Source organism: Episyrphus balteatus, chromosome 3 (genome assembly GCF_945859705.1).
Source record: "Episyrphus balteatus chromosome 3, idEpiBalt1.1, whole genome shotgun sequence".
Classification (NCBI taxonomy): Eukaryota; Metazoa; Arthropoda; class Insecta; order Diptera; family Syrphidae; genus Episyrphus; species Episyrphus balteatus.
This window is the reverse complement of record NC_079136.1, coordinates 42,770,442-42,788,988: the sequence shown is the minus strand read 5'-3', so window position 1 is coordinate 42,788,988 and position 18,547 is coordinate 42,770,442. Positions and strand designations below refer to the sequence as shown.

At 30.2% G+C, this 18,547-nt stretch overlaps 1 protein-coding gene across 4 annotated transcripts in view; it reads right to left on the bottom strand.

Annotated features, from left to right (window-relative positions):
- The window catches only part of LOC129915667 (cholesterol 7-desaturase nvd), a 101,994-nt gene that overhangs the window by 24,522 nt on the left and 58,925 nt on the right, over window positions 1–18,547 (bottom strand). Inside the window, exon 1 of one of the 4 annotated variants that reach the window (XM_055995320.1) lies at window positions 14,038–14,130. The exons of 2 other annotated variants lie outside the window; for them this stretch is intronic. In XM_055995320.1, coding sequence (XP_055851295.1) covers window positions 14,038–14,082 — 45 coding nt within the window. In that variant the 5' untranslated portion in view covers window positions 14,083–14,130. Of the gene's footprint in view, window positions 1–1,944; window positions 2,021–14,037; window positions 14,131–18,547 lie in introns of those variants that run through there. One more of the 4 variants, XM_055995322.1, reaches the window with a different exon arrangement.

Below are 18,547 nucleotides of genomic sequence, written 5' to 3'. Positions count from 1 at the left end.
AAATGCATAAACTCTTTCAGTACATACTTGCATTCTGAATTCATAACAACGTGATTCATTCGCGGAAAACTTTAAAAATTATTCTAGTTTTCATATAGCTAAAGATTAGCTAAATGATGATTTCCATTCTCCATCGTCAAAACTCTTCACGATCAAACTAAAATGTCAATACAAAATAATATTTAAATTTTTGTGGTCATTCATCAATGATTTAGTTAGTGGCGGCTAGTGGCACTTAAACAATGGAAACATGTTGTTCCCCCTGAAGCCTGAATGCTCCCCATTATCCCATCAAAAGCATTGACGATCATTTGTTTTAAACACAAACCAGAGCTATGTCTAAATAACAATGTCATAAAATGTGTATAAGTTTTAACTTTACTTTAAGTTTATAGCATTTTATACAATTGCATTGTAATTGAAATAAATAAATAAATATGTAAATTTTTGGCGGTCATATATTTCTAACTGAAAAAGGTTGGGGACATTCCATTAATTGTTCTTGCGAAATCATGTTAAGAATAATGCCGTTGGTCTATTCTCATTGTTTCTCAGACGAAGTTATTTGCTGGGGGCTCCTCCAAATAACGCCCGATAGGGTCGAGTTACGGATAGAGAGAGATAATGGCATCTCTCTCTTCTCCTGGCTCCACCTTGTCAACCCCACATTCAGTTGTGGGTTAGAGACTGCTCGAAAGGATCCACGAGTGTAAGTTTAAATAGTTCAGAAATATTAAAGTGATCGCCACTTTTTTATTTTTTTTTTTTTTTTATTTAAATTTAAAATTATTGTTTTTAAAATAATTAATATTTTGAAAAGAATAATAGTTACTTCTTTATTTTGTAGAAATCAACAAAAATTAGACCGTAAATTGAAAAAAGTAATTAAATAAGGATTTATAAAATTATGTGAAACATTATTTATATGAAATTATTAATAAAAAAGTAAAAAAAGTGCAACTGAATTATAAGCTTGTAAGCTTCTTTTTTTTTAATTTACTAAAAACCATAAGAACTCCCATACACTCGAATAGAAATTCGAAGTTCTTGAACCAAAGACCAGATAAAATCGTATGGAAGCGATAACTCATTTATTTAGGAATGACAGAAAAACACTCCTTAAATATTTTCCTTGATAAAACGAATTGAAAGGGAATTAGGTACATAAATGTCTTTTATTATGTGATCATTTTGTGATTTCTGTTTGTTGGTTATTGATATAAAAACACTTATTTTGTATGCTTTTGTATTTCGATGTAGTTCAATAAAATATAACAAAACAAACTCAGTTTTCTTTAAAAAAAATTGCATTAAAAAAAAAATAATTTTTATTGCAGCTAAAGATATTTTTCATTAAAAATAAAATGTTATTGCAATTGAAAAACATTTTTATTGGAAACAAAATTTGTATTGCAAATAAAAATATTTTGCATTAAAAAAAAAATTTAATGTAAAATGTGTGCATTAAATATTTTTTTTTAATATTCGTCGGATTTCTTAAAATTTTGACTATTTGACCATACATTAGGTTCAATGTTTTAGTTGACATAGCTTATGTATGGTCAAATAGTCAAAGTTGTAAGAAATTCGAAGAATAGGTATTAAAAGAAATATTTAATGTTCACATTTTGTATTAATTTTTTCAATACAAAACATTTTTTATTTGCAATAAAATTTTTTTTAATGAAAAACATTTTTACTTGCAGTAAAAATTTTATTTTAAATGCAAATATTTTTCAGTTGAAACAACATATTTTTATTTTCAATGGAAAATATTTTTAGTTGCAGTAAATATTTTTTTATGCAAATTTTTTTCAGTTACAGTAAATATTTTCGGTATATGTATATCATTTTTTTTGGTATTTGCAACAAATAATTTTTTAATAGTAATTTATACAACACGCAAAATAATACTAATAAACTTTAAAAATGAAACATACACACTTTAGAGACAAAACGGACACTGTTGAACAGAATGCAATTAATTAATTTTTTTAGGTAAAACTAAAAGACGTCGAATCAAATAGAGAGAGAAACTGAAACTGAATTAATTTAAAAGAATTGTTGTATAATATATGAATGCTGAAGAATAAGGTACAAAAAAGGTTGACGCCAAATGCTCTAACTTATTTTAAAATTAGACCTACAAAAAAAAGTATGTATACGCCCCGGTGTACCTGGATTGATATTTACATGAATCATTCATATTCCCTTTTTTTGCCATTTTCGTGTAGGTAGGTGTAAAATATAATAAATAATAATATAATAAAGAACTCCATTTTCTTGTGACACATATTAAACAGACAGATTGACTAACCAAACAAAAACTGAAGTGCAATTAAATTTTTTATTTTTTTTTTATTGCAATTTTAAGGTGCAAGTTAAAGATAAAAAAAAATAAATAAAACAATATTTACAAACATATTCCTACTTGACTATATCATCCTTACACACAACTAACATAAATTTCATTTTAAAAATTACATTTTTCTTACGAACCACTCGATCAATAGTCATTACATTTAGACCATATACATAAGTACCTTCACCATACCAAGTGAACATTCAATAATTACTTTTGTCAAACATTAATGATTCTTGTTCTTGTCCTTGTTCTAACCATTTTGTTTACCTACAATTTTTTTAAATGAAAATTTGATGTTAACAAAACGCCACTAATATCTTTTCTTATCGGTTTTTTTTTTGTGATAAAGGTATGTCAAGCCCGACTGAAACGCACAAACTTGCTCTTTAGAATTAAAGTTGCTACTGTATTCTGTAGGTTCTTTGATTAGTCTGTTTAAAGTAACTTGTTTCGAAAAACTTTTGTTAAGCACAGTTCAAATGAATTCAGCTTTTTAATCTACTGAAATTTTTTGCACAGCAATCTGGCAGCAGTTCAGTATTTACCCACACGGAGAAAAAAGACCACCTAAAAATAAGCGGATTCAACATTAAATTAATCGGATTTCTGCATGATTTTTTGGAAAGATGACTTCCGTCTTAAATTAAACAGACAAATCATTTTAATTTCTTGAATGGTGGGTTCAGCTTATTTTAAAGTACTCTTTTTTTCTCCGTTCATTTCTTACAGTAACTAAGCGAAGAACCCACTCTTATTTTTAACGAAAGTATGAATATTCGATCTTCATTGATCTTTTGTGTCTCTCTCTTTTTCACCTTTCTCTCGAATTTTATATATACCTATCTCATATATTTTGATAAATTCATCAAAATATTTCTTTAAGTGTAAGATATAGGAAGTATTACATAAAGCTCAATGTGAGGGTCATTTATATTACCTACGCGAACAAAACAACAAAAAAGGTAAAAAAAAAAAAAACAATCTTGATAATGTGTGCTGCACACACAATTCCTTACACCATTATAAGGAAATTGCACTCAAGACCTGATTTTGTTTTCGTTCTTGAGCCCTCCTCACAGCCAGCAGCGTCAGAGCTTGAACACTGCTTCCATCGATCTTGCCTATCTTCGCTGTTGTTTACTTTTTCTGCACGCGCCAAATTCTTCTTTTGCTTTTAGGTCAAAGAACTTACTGCCCAGTTTGTTGTTTTTTTTCAAAAAACACAGGTTGAAAGTATAAGAGGCGAACGTGTGTGACCTCTTAAAACCCACTCGAGGATGAATATATGTATATTTGCCCAAAGGAAAAGGAATGTTTGTTATTTATTTGCCACGCATGAATTCAGGGCACGCATTGTTTCATTTCGGAATGATGCAATGCATTTGGACAAGGAAGAACAACCAATCAAATAGTTGTTGTTTCCACCTGATGGGTGTGATCGCCAAATCGGATAAGAACCATTTCAACCGGTTACGTCAGAAGGAGCCTTTTGGCATTGGTACTCGCACTTGTTCGAATACTTGCAACCACTTCACCGCTAAACGTGAAGAAGAACAAGAAGAAAGATTGAAGACGTGTCCTCGAGGTATGTTGTCATTACATCAGAGATTACACTTCTAACGTAATGAGCCGAGAAGAGTCAAGGGGACCGCTTCTTCGCTTATGCTAAAGGCTGCAGCAGCTCTCTTCCTTGCTGACCAGGCCGCTGGAACACACCACCGGTTCTTCACACAATATTCTACATCCCGGAATCGACAGTGAATTAAAAAGTGAAGTGAAGTACACTTGCGCTTGACTTCGTGCTCCAGCTCTTCAATGTTTTCGAAAATGTGGATGTAGAATAAGAAGGAAGGACGTCAAAAAGGAAAAGTGAAGACCGGTCGGCTTATAATTGGATTGTTTGTGTTTTGGTTCTCTTCTTCGATGGCGATGGTGAGTGCAGTGAAAAAGGGAAGAGAAGTATCAGAGACGAAGGCTTTCCACCATTTAATTGATGCATGATCGTGACGGCGATGTTGATGATGCAGATTTCCCTTTTCGTGGGGGATTGCGTGTAAATACTTTAGGCATTGCTGTTTGAAGTCATACCAAGGGGAAAGGACGGGTTACGCGGGACGGACTATCATGGGCGGTTAGATTCATGTTACGAGAGTAACGTGATTAATTTTTTTCACTCAATGATTTCGTAACATGATTAAGTGAACTCGGCAATGGACTCGACGAATGTGCTTTGAATTTTGTTTGTATACTACAACATGATGGCAGATATGATATGGTTTAAGTTGTGTATAGAATCTTGGCTTACACGTTTGTAGGTACTTACACGCCGAGCGCATATAAACATACTTAAATTGAATTTTTAATTTAGGCTCGGAATTGACTTTAAAGAACTTTTTCTGCTTTTAGTGGCCGCTCTCGCGGGAAGGAATGTTTTTTTTTTTATTCTGGTTTGGGTTCTTTTTTTTCGTTTAATTGAAGAAACTGATGAGAATAAGGAAGAAGATACCCGCATTAGCCATGTAAGTGAAAGGAAAGTTAATGCGCAAATGATTGAGCGCATTCCATTAGAAGAGTGACATGGGACCAGGAAAAGAATTTAATTTTTTGTTATTTAAAATGTATTCTTGGGTTGACTTTCAAACACTTTTTCTTATTTGGAATTAAAATAAAGTTTAAACGGGGGAAGAGGGAAAATAACATGGAACCAAAATGATTTACTCTGATGCCAAATCAAAAATGGAGAGTTTATACATAGAGAAAGAGTGGCAAATATTAACTATGCGTCTAATATGGACCACCAGATTTCGTCTAATATGAACCACCAGACTTGGGATCTGGAGGCTATGAAAAGAGTGATTGAGATGGTTAGGTCAAAATGTAATGGCTTTTTAAAAGCAAAAAATACGCTCAAGAAAATATTTATGGAAAATTGAAAACTCAGAAACTGGAAGTTTAGTTAACTTTAAGTTTGTTTTCCTACGTTCCCTTGAGAAAATATCTAGGTTGTCCAAATTACCCCCTACTTTTTATTTTTAACGTTTTTGAAGGTCTTCACTTTTTTTTTGTAATTTTTTTTATAAAGTAAATTTTTATTTGCGTTATTTTTTATACGTTAGAACGAACCATTGCTTTATATTAAATAAGTTCATGGTAAAACATTAAATTTATTGATTTTATTAGCAAAAACATATGATTGGTGGGCCATATTCACCGACCTCACTCTACAAACTCCGAAGTTTGACAAAAATCGTATGTGAGGGTTTTGAGATATTCAAGTGCCCATAGTTTTTATTTGCGATGCATTTTCTTATGAAAACTTCATCTGGAATAATCCATGACCTATAAAAGACATAAGAAGAAATAATCAAAAAGAATAAACTTTTCTTGGCACTTTATATTCCAAAGATACATTTCTCCTCTTTATTTAACCATTTTTCATATTCGAACAATTTCGTTTGAGAAATTTGGCAACAAATTAAATTGTAATTTTTCATTTCGAAATATGTATTTTATAGTATTTTCCGGATGTTCCTTTGAAGTGTACCTACCTATTTATTTCATTTTTGAATTCTCTTTTCATTTCTCGCTTTCAACATTAAACTTTTGTTTTCCATGAATGAGAAGATATTACCTACAATTGAAAAATATGATAATTCAACTCTAGGCCTCCAGGTTGATAAGTAGGTAAACTACCAACTTCAAAAAGATATTTTCACTGCATGGAAAATGTAAAACTTATTTCTTTTGGATGCCTTTGTGTGTGCATATCCTTGAAGCCAAAAAAGAACATTTCGTAATATAGTCTCGAGGTTTGGTACCTTCCCAAATACCTACCTACATTCAAAGCAGCGAGACATTATTTTAATTTACAATGCAGACAAAAATGAGTTTCAAAACGATTAAGTTTTTCCGCATTGTTTGAAATAAAAACTGTTTTGCGAGGAAGATTTAATAAAATACAGGGTGTCCCAAAAGTAATGGATCAAACGAAATATGCTGATAGGCCAACTTTAGGGCCCTCAGAATTTGGTAACTTGTTCATCTCAAATCCTTACGATTTTCGATTTAATGCAGTTTTTGTGAAATTTCGAAAAATCCCGACTTTGCAACAGTATTTTGCTTCCTCCGCTCATAATTGATTTTTGTTTTTTACAATTCTTTCACTAAAACATTGCCTAATAATAAAAAATAATTAATTAATCAAAATATTTTTCATTTCAAAAAAGTTGTATGGTGTGGCACTGGTTTATTATTTTGAAAACTTGCCGTGTTATTGCAGTTTTCAAAAATGTATAAAAATTTCCAAAGTTGAAATTAGAACGAAAGATATTACAATTTGAATGCAAAAAAGAAATTGAGTTTTTATAAAACATGGAACTTTTAATTAATTTGCAGCAAAATGGCATATGAAATGAAAAAAACAAAAATCTATTATGAGCGGAGGAAGCAAAATACTGTTGCAAAGTCGGGATTTTTCGAAATTTCACAAAAACTGCATTAAATCGAAAACCATAAGGATTTGAGATGAACAAGTTAAAAAATTCTGAGAGCCCTAAAGTTGGCCTATCAGCATATTTCGTTTGATCCATTACTTTTGGGACACCCTGTATATGTTTTTACCTTGAGAAATTGTTTGAAAAAAGAATAGACACGTCATTCTTATTGGGGTTAAAATTAAACAGTAAATATGCAATTCTTTATTTATTTCCGGTTGACATCTGTGCAAATATGCAGTCGGTTAAAACTGGTGTGAAATCTAGCAGGTATTTATAAAACTTTTCGTACAAGACGAAATTGTGAACTACCGCTCTACGATAATTTGTCGAATATGACAAATTAATCAAAATAAGTAGGTACACGGAGAAAAAAAGGGAATCTTAAAATAAGAAATCCCATCACCTCAACAATACGATGCCCACTTTTAAACTCTGTTAAATTTATGGTGAAGTTAATTTCATTTAAATGCGAAATTTTAAACTATAATAAAATGATTTTCCGCTCAAATTAAGTTGATTTCTATTAAATTTTCACACTTAAGAAATTAATAAGAAAATCCGCTTGATTTTAGGTGGTCTTTTTTCTTCGTTAATATTCCAAATTCATCAAAATGAGTATGATGAGTTTGCCTTCCCCTTAAGCGGCGACAAAATCAAAACTTTTTGATTTTTATGTGTCGGTGTCATGATCGGTGTGCCGTCTGTGGTGAGGTGTACACACAAGTGTGAACACAAGTGTCTTGTCTATGGGCCGCTTTATTGTCATTTATCTTTACTCTTATGAACCTAAAATGCGGCCATTCCATTTGCATTTTTAGGACATTTTCACGCTTATTATCAAGTGTATCTCGTTGAAGAAGCAATCTTTTTTCTTGAAACTTGGTAGGTCTTTAGGTCTCATAATAACGTTGAAGTTATAGAAGTTTCAAGAAAAACTAATTCAAAATAGCTGAATTATTAACAGACAAAGACGGTAACGGAGAAGAATTTTAAGCGTCTTCTCCGTTACCGCTTCAATCGTGAATAATTTGGCTACGTTTAATTAGTTTTTCGTGAACATCAACTTTATCATGAGCCCTTGAGACCTACCAAGTTTCAAGAAAAAACATTGCTTCTTCAACGAGATAAACTGAAAACAAGGTCAATATGTCTTCTCCGTTACTTTGGCCGAATGGTAATAAATTAAGTCCAACTTAAAGAAGCTGAAAGGTTTAAATGTATGTTTATGCCTAAATTTCATCCGAAAACAATCTGTGGATGTGGAATAAGAAAAGAAAATAAATTAATTAAGTACCTAACGTTTTTCAAAAGCAAAACTATTAACTGTAAAAAATTCTAACTACGCATCTTACATTGTTTATCAATTTTTTTCAAAATGTAAGAGGAATTCGGAACAACATATTCGTCGCCGAAGTCCATTTCGACTTCAATTACATTTTCCAAGTTAACCAATAACGGAAACTTTATTTTTCAATTGTAACAAAACAATATTGTTTTACCGAAATGTTAACGAAGACGTAGATTAAACCATTTTTGGATTTTTAACCCTCTGCCCGCACACGGGTGCAAATTTGGCAAGACAAAAATAAAAAAATTACGATTTAAAAAAAGGTGTCACAAAAAAGTCTCTTTATAAGGGTGAAAATATATTGTTTTTTGGAATTGTACAATACAATATTCAAATTCCTCGGAAAAATCAATTTCTCCATAAAATATTTAGACCGAAAAAAGTTTTAGCTACATGAAATATATAGTATAAACCAAATTTGCACTCGTGTGCCTCTCACGTCACAAAAAGGAGGTGTGCCTACTAATATTGGATAACCAATTTCTAATGCAATTTCTCAAAAACTGAAAAAAGGACTTAAGAAGTTTTCGTTGAACGACGACATTATGATTTACTATTTTATAATCGCCTGCTCTGATGACGTCATTTTTCTTACTGAATCCGAATTTTTCGACAGCCGTGATCGATTTTCTGACCCAAATATTTACAAAATCCAAGTTTCAGACTCAGAATCTTAATTGTTGTTGTTTGATAAATTTGCATGTTGCTCTTGACAATGAATTTATCTTTTATTACATACCAGCTTTTTATAACCAACAAAAAAAATGAGTTTTCAAACTTTCTTTGAAAACAAATTGAAATACCGTTATGGTAGGTACCTACAATTTTTATGAACTGAAAAAAAAAAAAAAAAACAATCCAAAGGTTGCAATTATGACTTAAATTGGCAATTCAAAGTCCAACATAGATTTTTTATAAAAAACAATATATGTACATACATACCTCACAAAATCAGTTTCAAGTTTCTTAGAATAAAAATATCAAACTTTTTTTTCCAAAATTATATAATAATATTTTTTTTTTTTTGTTTGATACATGACACATGGCATATTTTACATAAACGAGCCCCCTTTCATAAGCAAATATAAATCAAACAAAAAAAAATGTCTTAATTATTTTCCTGATTGAAACTGCATCTTGTTACGTCAAATTCAAGCCCTAAAAATAAAGTAATTTTTTTTTTGTTTAAAAAAATTAATTTTCTAAATGCAGAAAATTGTAACTCAATATCTAAAAATGTTTTCATCATGATTTCCTTATGATTGTTTTTTTTTTGTCTGTTTTGTTTGCTTTATGATATCGTTTAAGTTGTTCTCATGTTCCACACGCGTAAATGCAATTTATTTGCAGTTATTTTAAATTAAAATTAACCAACGGTGTCGTATGCATTTGCTTGGAGTTGAACAGATTTCTGAATACATACAAAATTTGCCTCTCAGGTTAATTGAATGAATTATTTATTATCCTTAAATATATAAATCCTTGCGAATATTCAACTAAAACCGATATGCAATTGTTTTAAATTTTTTTAACGAAATTTAATTTAATGAATTTTTTTTTTATGAATCCATGACTTGGCCTTAAAATAACTATTGTATTTATATTATTTTTTTTTATTGAAATTTAAAAAAATTTGATTACATAAACTAAGAAAATGGAATTTTTTTGATTCGTTAATGTTTATGAGTTTGCTTGCACTTTTTGCGTATCTGGTGGCATGCGTAAATAGTAATAGCTGAGCTTAGGTTTCAAATATCCTTGTTGACATGTTCCATTTTGAGGGTTCAATTTCAGTTAATTCGGCAGTATTTTGGTATCAAGGTCATAAATGAATTTTGTATCCATTCCATTGGAATTACTTACATACATAGCAACAAGTTGGGGTTTTAATGTTACTATGCTTAGTTTATATGTGAATTTCTTTTTTAAATGAAAACTCGTTAAGTGGAAAGATTTGAGAAGATACTGTTTTTTTTTTTCGAAAATATCTAAATGTAAGCACTTTCTAAGATATTTCTTTTAGCCAATAAAAAATACATGCATTTTTATTTTGCATTGCTGGAGAGCGTATTTTTGAATATGTAAAATTAAAACAACATCATTATAGCTCGAAATGAAGAGGGTATAAAGTTGGTTACTATACACCAAAATTTCAGCAAAGAATACGGATGCGACATGAGTAGAGATTGCAATCCCGGGATTAGGGATCCCGGGATCCCGGCCCTTTTTTTGTTCCCGAAAATTCCGGGATTATAGCTCTCCAATCCCGGGATTCTCGGGATTGGTGGCTAAATATTCGCATGCAAAAAATGACACAATTCTGCAAAAAAAAATATGTAGAAATGGAAAGAACTTTCCTTCCTAGTTCCTAGTTGATTGTGAAATAGCCTTCTTACGATGATTGAACGCTTTTTAAACAGAGCATTTAAAAATCGCTTATCGATCTCAATCACCCTATGAGGTTCGAAGAAACAGATTTTGATTTAATAAAGCCATAACTACAATGACCTAAACAGTGAAAAAGTGGAAAAGTGAAAATTTTCAAACTCATTTTGTGACAGTTTTTCCCTGCACAAAATGAAAAATAATGATGCAAAAAGCTTATTTTTTTATTATCTGGTGTTCTTGCTCACATACAGAACTCAAAAGTAATTTTCGAAAACTCAAGCCCAGAAGTGAGAAATTTATTTTCAAGTCCCAACAAAATGACATTAATAAAGCAAATTACATCAATTTTAAAACGTGTGGGTGCTGTCCACGATGACTATATTTATGAAACTGAACCTGTTGCTGTTCCATCAAGCTGCGAAGAGAAACTTTCTTTGAAAGAAAAATTAGAAAATGAAGTAAAAAATAGTCTCAGAACCCCACCAAAATATAGAAGCGGCTAATGAAACGACTTTAATTATGTAAGCTATCAAAAAAGGGATGCTGCTTTTTGAAGACGGGATAAGAGGAAAATACTTAGAGCAGGCACATAAATATTGAATGTCCATCCCTCTAATGAGTATTGAAACCGAACGTGCAATATCTGCTGCTGCAAGTTTTGGAACCAAATTTAGAAGCAGACTTGCAGCCAAAACCTTTGCTTTTTATTCGATTTTATCATAAAAATAATTCCTAATTAATTTAATTTAATATTTATTATGTATGTATTTATTTTTTTAATTACTTTTTAACTAAATATACAGACTGAATTAATTATGAATAAATGTTTAGAATATAGTTTATTCCGTTAGGAATATTTTTTAGTTTTTGTTTAAAGCTATATTGTTTTTGTTTGTTTTTATGAAGAATATTATTTTTTTTTTGTTCTTTGTCCGTTGTAAATAATAAAAATTAATGCATAAAACTTTTTTTTTGCCTCCCAAATTGAGTCTGAAAATATTTTTCAAATCCCGGAATTATCCCGGGATTGAATTTTAAAAATCCCGAAATCCCGGGATCGGAAAATCATCCCGGGATTGCAATCTCTAGACATGAGCTTTATATCAAAGGGCAGGCGAAATACTCTCAGAGTTTTGAAAAAAGATTTAAAGCTCATGATTATTATCTCCAAGCATATAAGAGCTGGTGAAATATCTAATCAACTCATCGGAGGGAAAGTTTAATTTTTTGAATTTAAAAAAAGAGAATAGAGAATTGAATACGCGAAATTATTATCATTACCGATTAATTTTATCGAGTCTTGGGGTACCCGTCTGTGTGAACTATATAGTTTGTTGGCCACAATTCAAATCAATAAAAACTTTGGGTCTCATTCATAGTTCTTTCATAAGCTGTGACCTTGTCGCATCTAAGAAAAACTAAAGTTTATCTTCAATTAAGGTCCAACTGCTAAATCAATTTTCTATGAAAAAAGGTTGCCTTTAACCTGCGTATAATAACATAAGTCTCCAGTCTACACTCGGTTTATGACCCACTTAGGTTATAAATTATAATTATACAAATATCTATATTCAATGTTGTCTAGGATTTATGAAAATGGTAAAGTGCACTTAATATTACTCTTAACCCTTTCGGACCATTTACTCTCATGTAAATTTTTTTTTTAAATTCGGAACAAAAATATTAAATTAAACAATTTTTTTGGTTACGATGGCTTAATTGAAAGATAATAGTGCCTAGTTACTGGATTATTACAAAAAGTTAGTCAAATATCATACCTTTATTTTTTTTTTATCGAGAAAGGGACTGAAATTCACATTTTTTTTTTTTTTTTTTGCAAAAAAAATTTTTTTTTATATATGGTCATAATTTTGGAAAAAAAAAGATAAAAGAAATGTTAATGCAGAAAGTGTTTTGTTTTTTTTTGCTTAGAAGAAGTAGCATACATTATAGTTTCATAAAAAGTTATTTTCTCAGCTCTCCGACTTTTTTTAGTGGTCATAGGCAAGGCAGTGCATGTTACTAACATGTAACATGAGAAAAACACATTAATTTTGCTATTTATTATTTTGGAAAATAACTTTTTGCTATTCATATTTCTTAGTTGTGATGTTTTTGACCCGATAATACCGAAAAAAACATTTTTTAATATTGATTTTCATAGCTTGGGTTCGAAAGGGTTAATATTTCAAAAACTTTATTTTTCGCCTCAGAATATTTAGCATCAAATTATGAAATTCATAAACCTTATTTGCTGCATGTAGAATGTAGATATTTCAATACTTAATGAAATTGATTATAATGTTTCAAAGAATAGTGTAAATAAAGCCATTGTATAAGCATATTTTTCAACATCAAAATTAATTAATTTGTATCTAAACTTGTTAGTAAAATAGTAAAACAAATAAACTTAACATTTAATAGCTCTTCGGACCGTTTTTACATTTTCTGTTGATGCATATTATTTAAAATCTAAATCAATTTTAATAGAGTAATTTTTTATTTGTGGTAAGAGCAAGAACAAGGCAATATTTTAATTTGAATAATAAATCCAACCAAATTATTTAAAATTTTTGAATATAAAAACTAATGATATTGAAGGGATTTTCCACAATTTTCTTACCGTGAGAATTTGCTTTTTTTTTGGTTTGCCCTAAGAAAATGATAATCAAAACATACAATATTCTGGTGAATGACCTAACCTACTGTTAATTTATCGGACATTATTAAATCATTATCATTGCAATTCCGGGTAAATACAAAATATGCCCCAGATTATTTCCTACTTAAAATTTTAACAATAAGAAACAGAAACATTTTTACCGCCAAAAATTGTTTAGTGAATGAAAAAACTGCATAGGTAAATATAGTCAAAGTCAATAATAATCAATCAAAAATGACGCAGTAGCACCAATTTTTCTTTAAAGTTAACGCGCCACAATATTGCCTAATTGTGGGTACTTGACGAGTATGAATGTTAATGGCGCTGCTGGCGCCCTAATTCATGGTCAACAAAAAAATTCTACTGATGGTGATAATCTATTTTCGTTTTCAATTTTCGTTGTCAATTTTTGTTTTAATTTTTTTTTTTTTTGTATAGGTAAGTCAAATATTTTGCAATCATTTATATTGAATTGATTAAATGTTCCTCAATATAACATCAGCTTTTGACTGTTTAGCCTAGTTTAATAGGTTATGAATTTGGTTTTAAGCCAAAAGGTTTTAATTTTTTTTTTTTTTTGTTATATAAACGAACATGCAAGTTGGGTTTCAAATTTCAGTTAATGGTTAATTGAGTGTCATCAATTTTTTCATTAAGTGTGACAGAATGTTCGCGAATCAATATAATCTGAGCGAATATCACCTGTTCAATCGATTGAGTGATGTCACAAATTAAAGTAACTTTTTTTAGCATTTTTAAATTTTTGATCTTTACTTACCGGAAGTTCTCTTAAGATTGTCATAATCTTTGAAAAACAATCCATAAATGTTTATATCAACCAACTTGAATTTAAGTTTAAGAAATTAAAAAAAAAAAAAAAAAAAACACTTTCACTAAATAACCGTTGTTTTTGTTCTCTCTTTCCAACAATATTGTTTCTCTTTCTTCTCTCTCTGGCACTCTCTTAAAAAATTACACTCTCAAGATCACTTTTTCTCTTTCAAATCCACATGAATTGATGTTTTAAAGGGATTCAAAGTAAGAAAAGAACGTTTTTTTTTAAGAAAAAAAAAATGGACTAGGTTAGGACTCACTTGTTCTGGCACACTGTTTCCAGCAAACTTCTGCTCAGATCAATTTCTTTTTCAGACTAAAAAGCAAAAAACAAAAAAAAAAGAAAGATTCACAAAAGGGGCGAAACCATTTTAAAATTTATTTCAATTCCTTTTTTTTTTTCTTGTATTTTTATTTTATTTTGCCTTTATAATTTCGGTTTCAATTTACAATTTTAAATGTGCGAAGTTGGAGTTGAAACTTCACTCGCATTCTGATTCGGATACGGACGCTGACGCACGGATCGCAAAGATACTATATATTTTGTTGCTTCTTTATTTTTTGTAGATAGCAGCTATTGGTATCTAGAACGAACGAAAGAGAAGGTGACAAAAAAAAACCGAGTTGTTTATTTTTGTATGTTGAATTAGGTACCTCTGATCAGTCGGTCTGCCTGTATGTATAAAAATGTGAGAGAAGAACCTTCGTGTTCTTCTTCTAGATGTGATATGGTTTAAAGATCATATATTAGAACCCAATTGGCCACGTGTAGAATAAGTAAACACCATCAATGTGGCGAAGGTTTTTCTTGAAAGACCTACCTGGAATTGGCAGAGAGAATGAAGAATACTAAAAGATATTATATCTATAGATAGCTAATTGTGGTCGGGAATCGGGACTTGGAAACTTGGGATTGGCAGAAGAGTATTAGGTTGTTTTTTTTTTTTTTGTATTCCTTCTTTATCTTCACTTTATATATCTATCAAATGATCTTATACTACCTTCCTATGGTTTATTAAATGATTTGATAGTGGATAATGGAAAGGAAAGGGCAATCAAAAGTAAAGAGGTAGAAGCTACTGACTTCACTTAGAAAGAAGTACATACAGGAGAATTAATTTTTGATTTAAACTCAATATTTACATCAAGCTGAATAAATCTGTAATGGTCGAGATACTTTTGATGCTAGGTATAGGTAGGTACTTACTTGTATTTGTACGGAATTAATTTATCCGTTTTCTAGAAGGAAAAAGTGGAGATATTGCAAAGTTATTTAATGCATATAGGTATTTAATTGTTTTTGCTGAAGAATTAGATATTTGACGAAAGAAACATTGAAGTACAGTCAAATTAAATACGATAGTAGTGATGGCGGAAGAATTTCTTAGTTGAAATCAGCAGTTCAACTGGTAACCAACCCTGCAAACATAATAATAACATCGTAGTAGAGTCGCAAGCGATGGTAAGAATTTAGAGGAATCACTTTTCTGTAAAGGCTATTATGAAACAAACTCCGCCCAAAGGCAGATAGCACCATTCAAAGTTAACGTTGAAAGTCAACATTTCTGTCCCCTCCTTCGGGCAAAATGAAGAAAGTTATATCAAAGCTTAAGTCCAATAAACTTGCGAGAGCTCACGGCCCTACTGCCAATCTTTCGAAAGCAGTAGGCGAGGATCTGGTTGAGAGTGTATGCCCTAACTCCTTTTTTCACAAACATTATGTATACAGAATTGTCTGCTCGATTCTTAAGAAAGGAGAGCCTCTACATTATAAGAATGTCTGAAGCCCTTCGTCAACAATCTAATATCAGTGTGCCTTAAGACCAGGAAGGTCCACCGGAAGTTCCCATGTTAAAGTGGCAACTCTATTTTTTACCGAATTCCAAAAAGGAGGAAGAATTCAATTCGTCTGTATTTTATTTTTATGTTTGTTCCTCATAACTTTTGACTGAGATAACCAATTTTGATAATTCTTTTTGTATTGGAAAGCTGGTGCCTGCAGTTTGGTTCCATTTCGTTCAATTCTGGCTATAGAAACTATGAGAAAAACCTTAAAACCCAGTTTTGATCCATGGAAGTCGGTTTTGTTTTTTTTTGATAAAAATGATTATTAATTTTCAGTATATCAAATTATCTTTCATTTGACACTAATTTTAACCTCTAATCGCTTATCCTTTAACCTTAGGTATGATCTAAGTAAAAAAAAACTTTAACTATCTAAATTACGCCGCAAACAATCAAGAATTGGACTTGTAACTTGCTGATCGTTTTGTCAAAAAGATTAATTGATTTCGTTTTAATTCGAACTTCATCTTTTTTTTATGGAATGAGAACTTCTTATCTTTGAATCCTTTATTTAATTTATTTAATTTATACCGCAAAGCTTATTACAACCTTCAGTTGTAAATGGTACGATGACGAGCAAGGCAGATGCAATGAATATAATAATTCAATTGGATAATTTGGTATTTCGTCATCGTTTGTTACACAGTCTATAGATCTGAAAAACTGGTGTTTAAGTGATTCATATTTTTGTTTTATGCCGAATGAATAGTTGTCTGTTTACTCAAGCAATTGTGATTTTTTTTTAGATTTATCAATGATGTTTGGGAACACTTTGTTGTTGAATACTGATAACTATCCCATTGCACCAAATAAGCCACCACACATCCAGGTCTACTGGCATAACAAGAATCAGCATAACACACCAACAAAAACAATATAAATTTATTGGCAGGTATCAGTCACTCCATTTTTGAATACAGAGAAACCAGGGGTAAAATCGGCTAACGGGAAGTCGATAAACTGATAATCACTGGTCTGCAAGGAAATCCTCCTTTAAATAAAACTATACTTTTCTAAAGGATTTTTGTATGCTGATTCCGAATCCGAATTCAGAATTGATCTAGCACGTCACGTTTTTTAGATATTTCCGTTAGAAAATCTCAAAAACCCATTTTTTTGCTGTTTTCGAAGAAATATTTTGGCATAATTTAATATTTTTCAATTAAAATTGTTACGTTTTATGAAAGAACTAACCTATTTTTTTTCTTTCAAATTCAGTTTCAATCTGCTCAATATCTCTTTTCTTCTCCGAGATATCTTAATTTAAGTAAGTTTAGTAGCTTTGGCATATCTTATCATAAAAAAAACTGATCTCTAAAAATTAATCTACTTTCTCCCTAGAACAAAAGTATACTTTTCTAATGGACTTTAGTATGTTGATTTTGAATCCGAACTCAAAAAATTTCGGTCAGCTCTGGTTTGTGAGATATAGTAGTTTTTTTTTAGATTTTCTAAGAAAAAACTTGATTTTGTGTTACTTTAATGCAAATATCTTAAAATCCTCACGTGATAGAATTTTATTGACTTCGGATTCTAACTCAGCACATCAAAAACTATAAGAAAAGTATACTTTTGTTTCTAGGAGAAAAAAATCTGAAGCTTTACAAGGCAGTTTATCGAATGCTTTATTACAAATAAGATATTTCTAAATAGATAAATAGTATATAAAATTACAAAACACGTAAAAATTTTGTTTAATATATTTTATTATGGTTTTCTTTACATATTTGACTTTTTAAATATAATGAGCGTTGATATTTTACATTTTCCTTAATTAAGGTGTTTTAGTTCATGTTGGATTTACTAAAAAGTAAAGGATTTCGATATTTCTGCTTTTTTTATAAATCAGTATTTGAAAATATGAGTAAACATTAATGTAAAAAGACATTATTTGGTGGCAATCGATAGGCCATATTACGAGGAATAAGTCCTCCAAATTTGAGCTCAATGCTACAAAAAGTTTTAATTTTGCACGAGTTCAAATAAATCTAAAAGGTTGATTTTTTAGAAACTACCCACATTTTTACAAAAATGGTACCTGATAGAATTTTTCTGAAACCAGATTTAGATTCAGGAAAGTCTAATCTTTTATAATATCAAAAAATTATTTGAAGGAGAAAAAAAAAGTTAAATTTTGCAGACCAGTATAATCAAAATCGACTATTTTTGGAGCAAAATTATCGTTTTTTGACTATCAACTATTTCGTAAGCTGATTCCTCCCCTTAAAATAATAAACTTCTCCGCATTTAAAAATTACCTATCCCAAAATAATATGCTGATAAAAGAAAAATTATTCAATTATTTCACTTTAAACTCTGACGACTGTTTGCGGTCTTAAAAATCTTTCCTATATGAAATAACTAAATGCGATCATATCTCTCATGGGCACTTCAACACAAGCTCATCAATAACTAGCACAAAAATGATAGGTAAATTAAAAAAAATAAAAAAATAAATAAAATTGGAAAATAAAGTGAAACTGATTTATTTATTTATTATACAAAACAATCACTGACGCTTCCATCATCTTCATTAACAATACATACCTAACTACAAAAAATAAAAATGCAAAAACAAAACGGTTTGGTACATTTGTATACAAAAAATT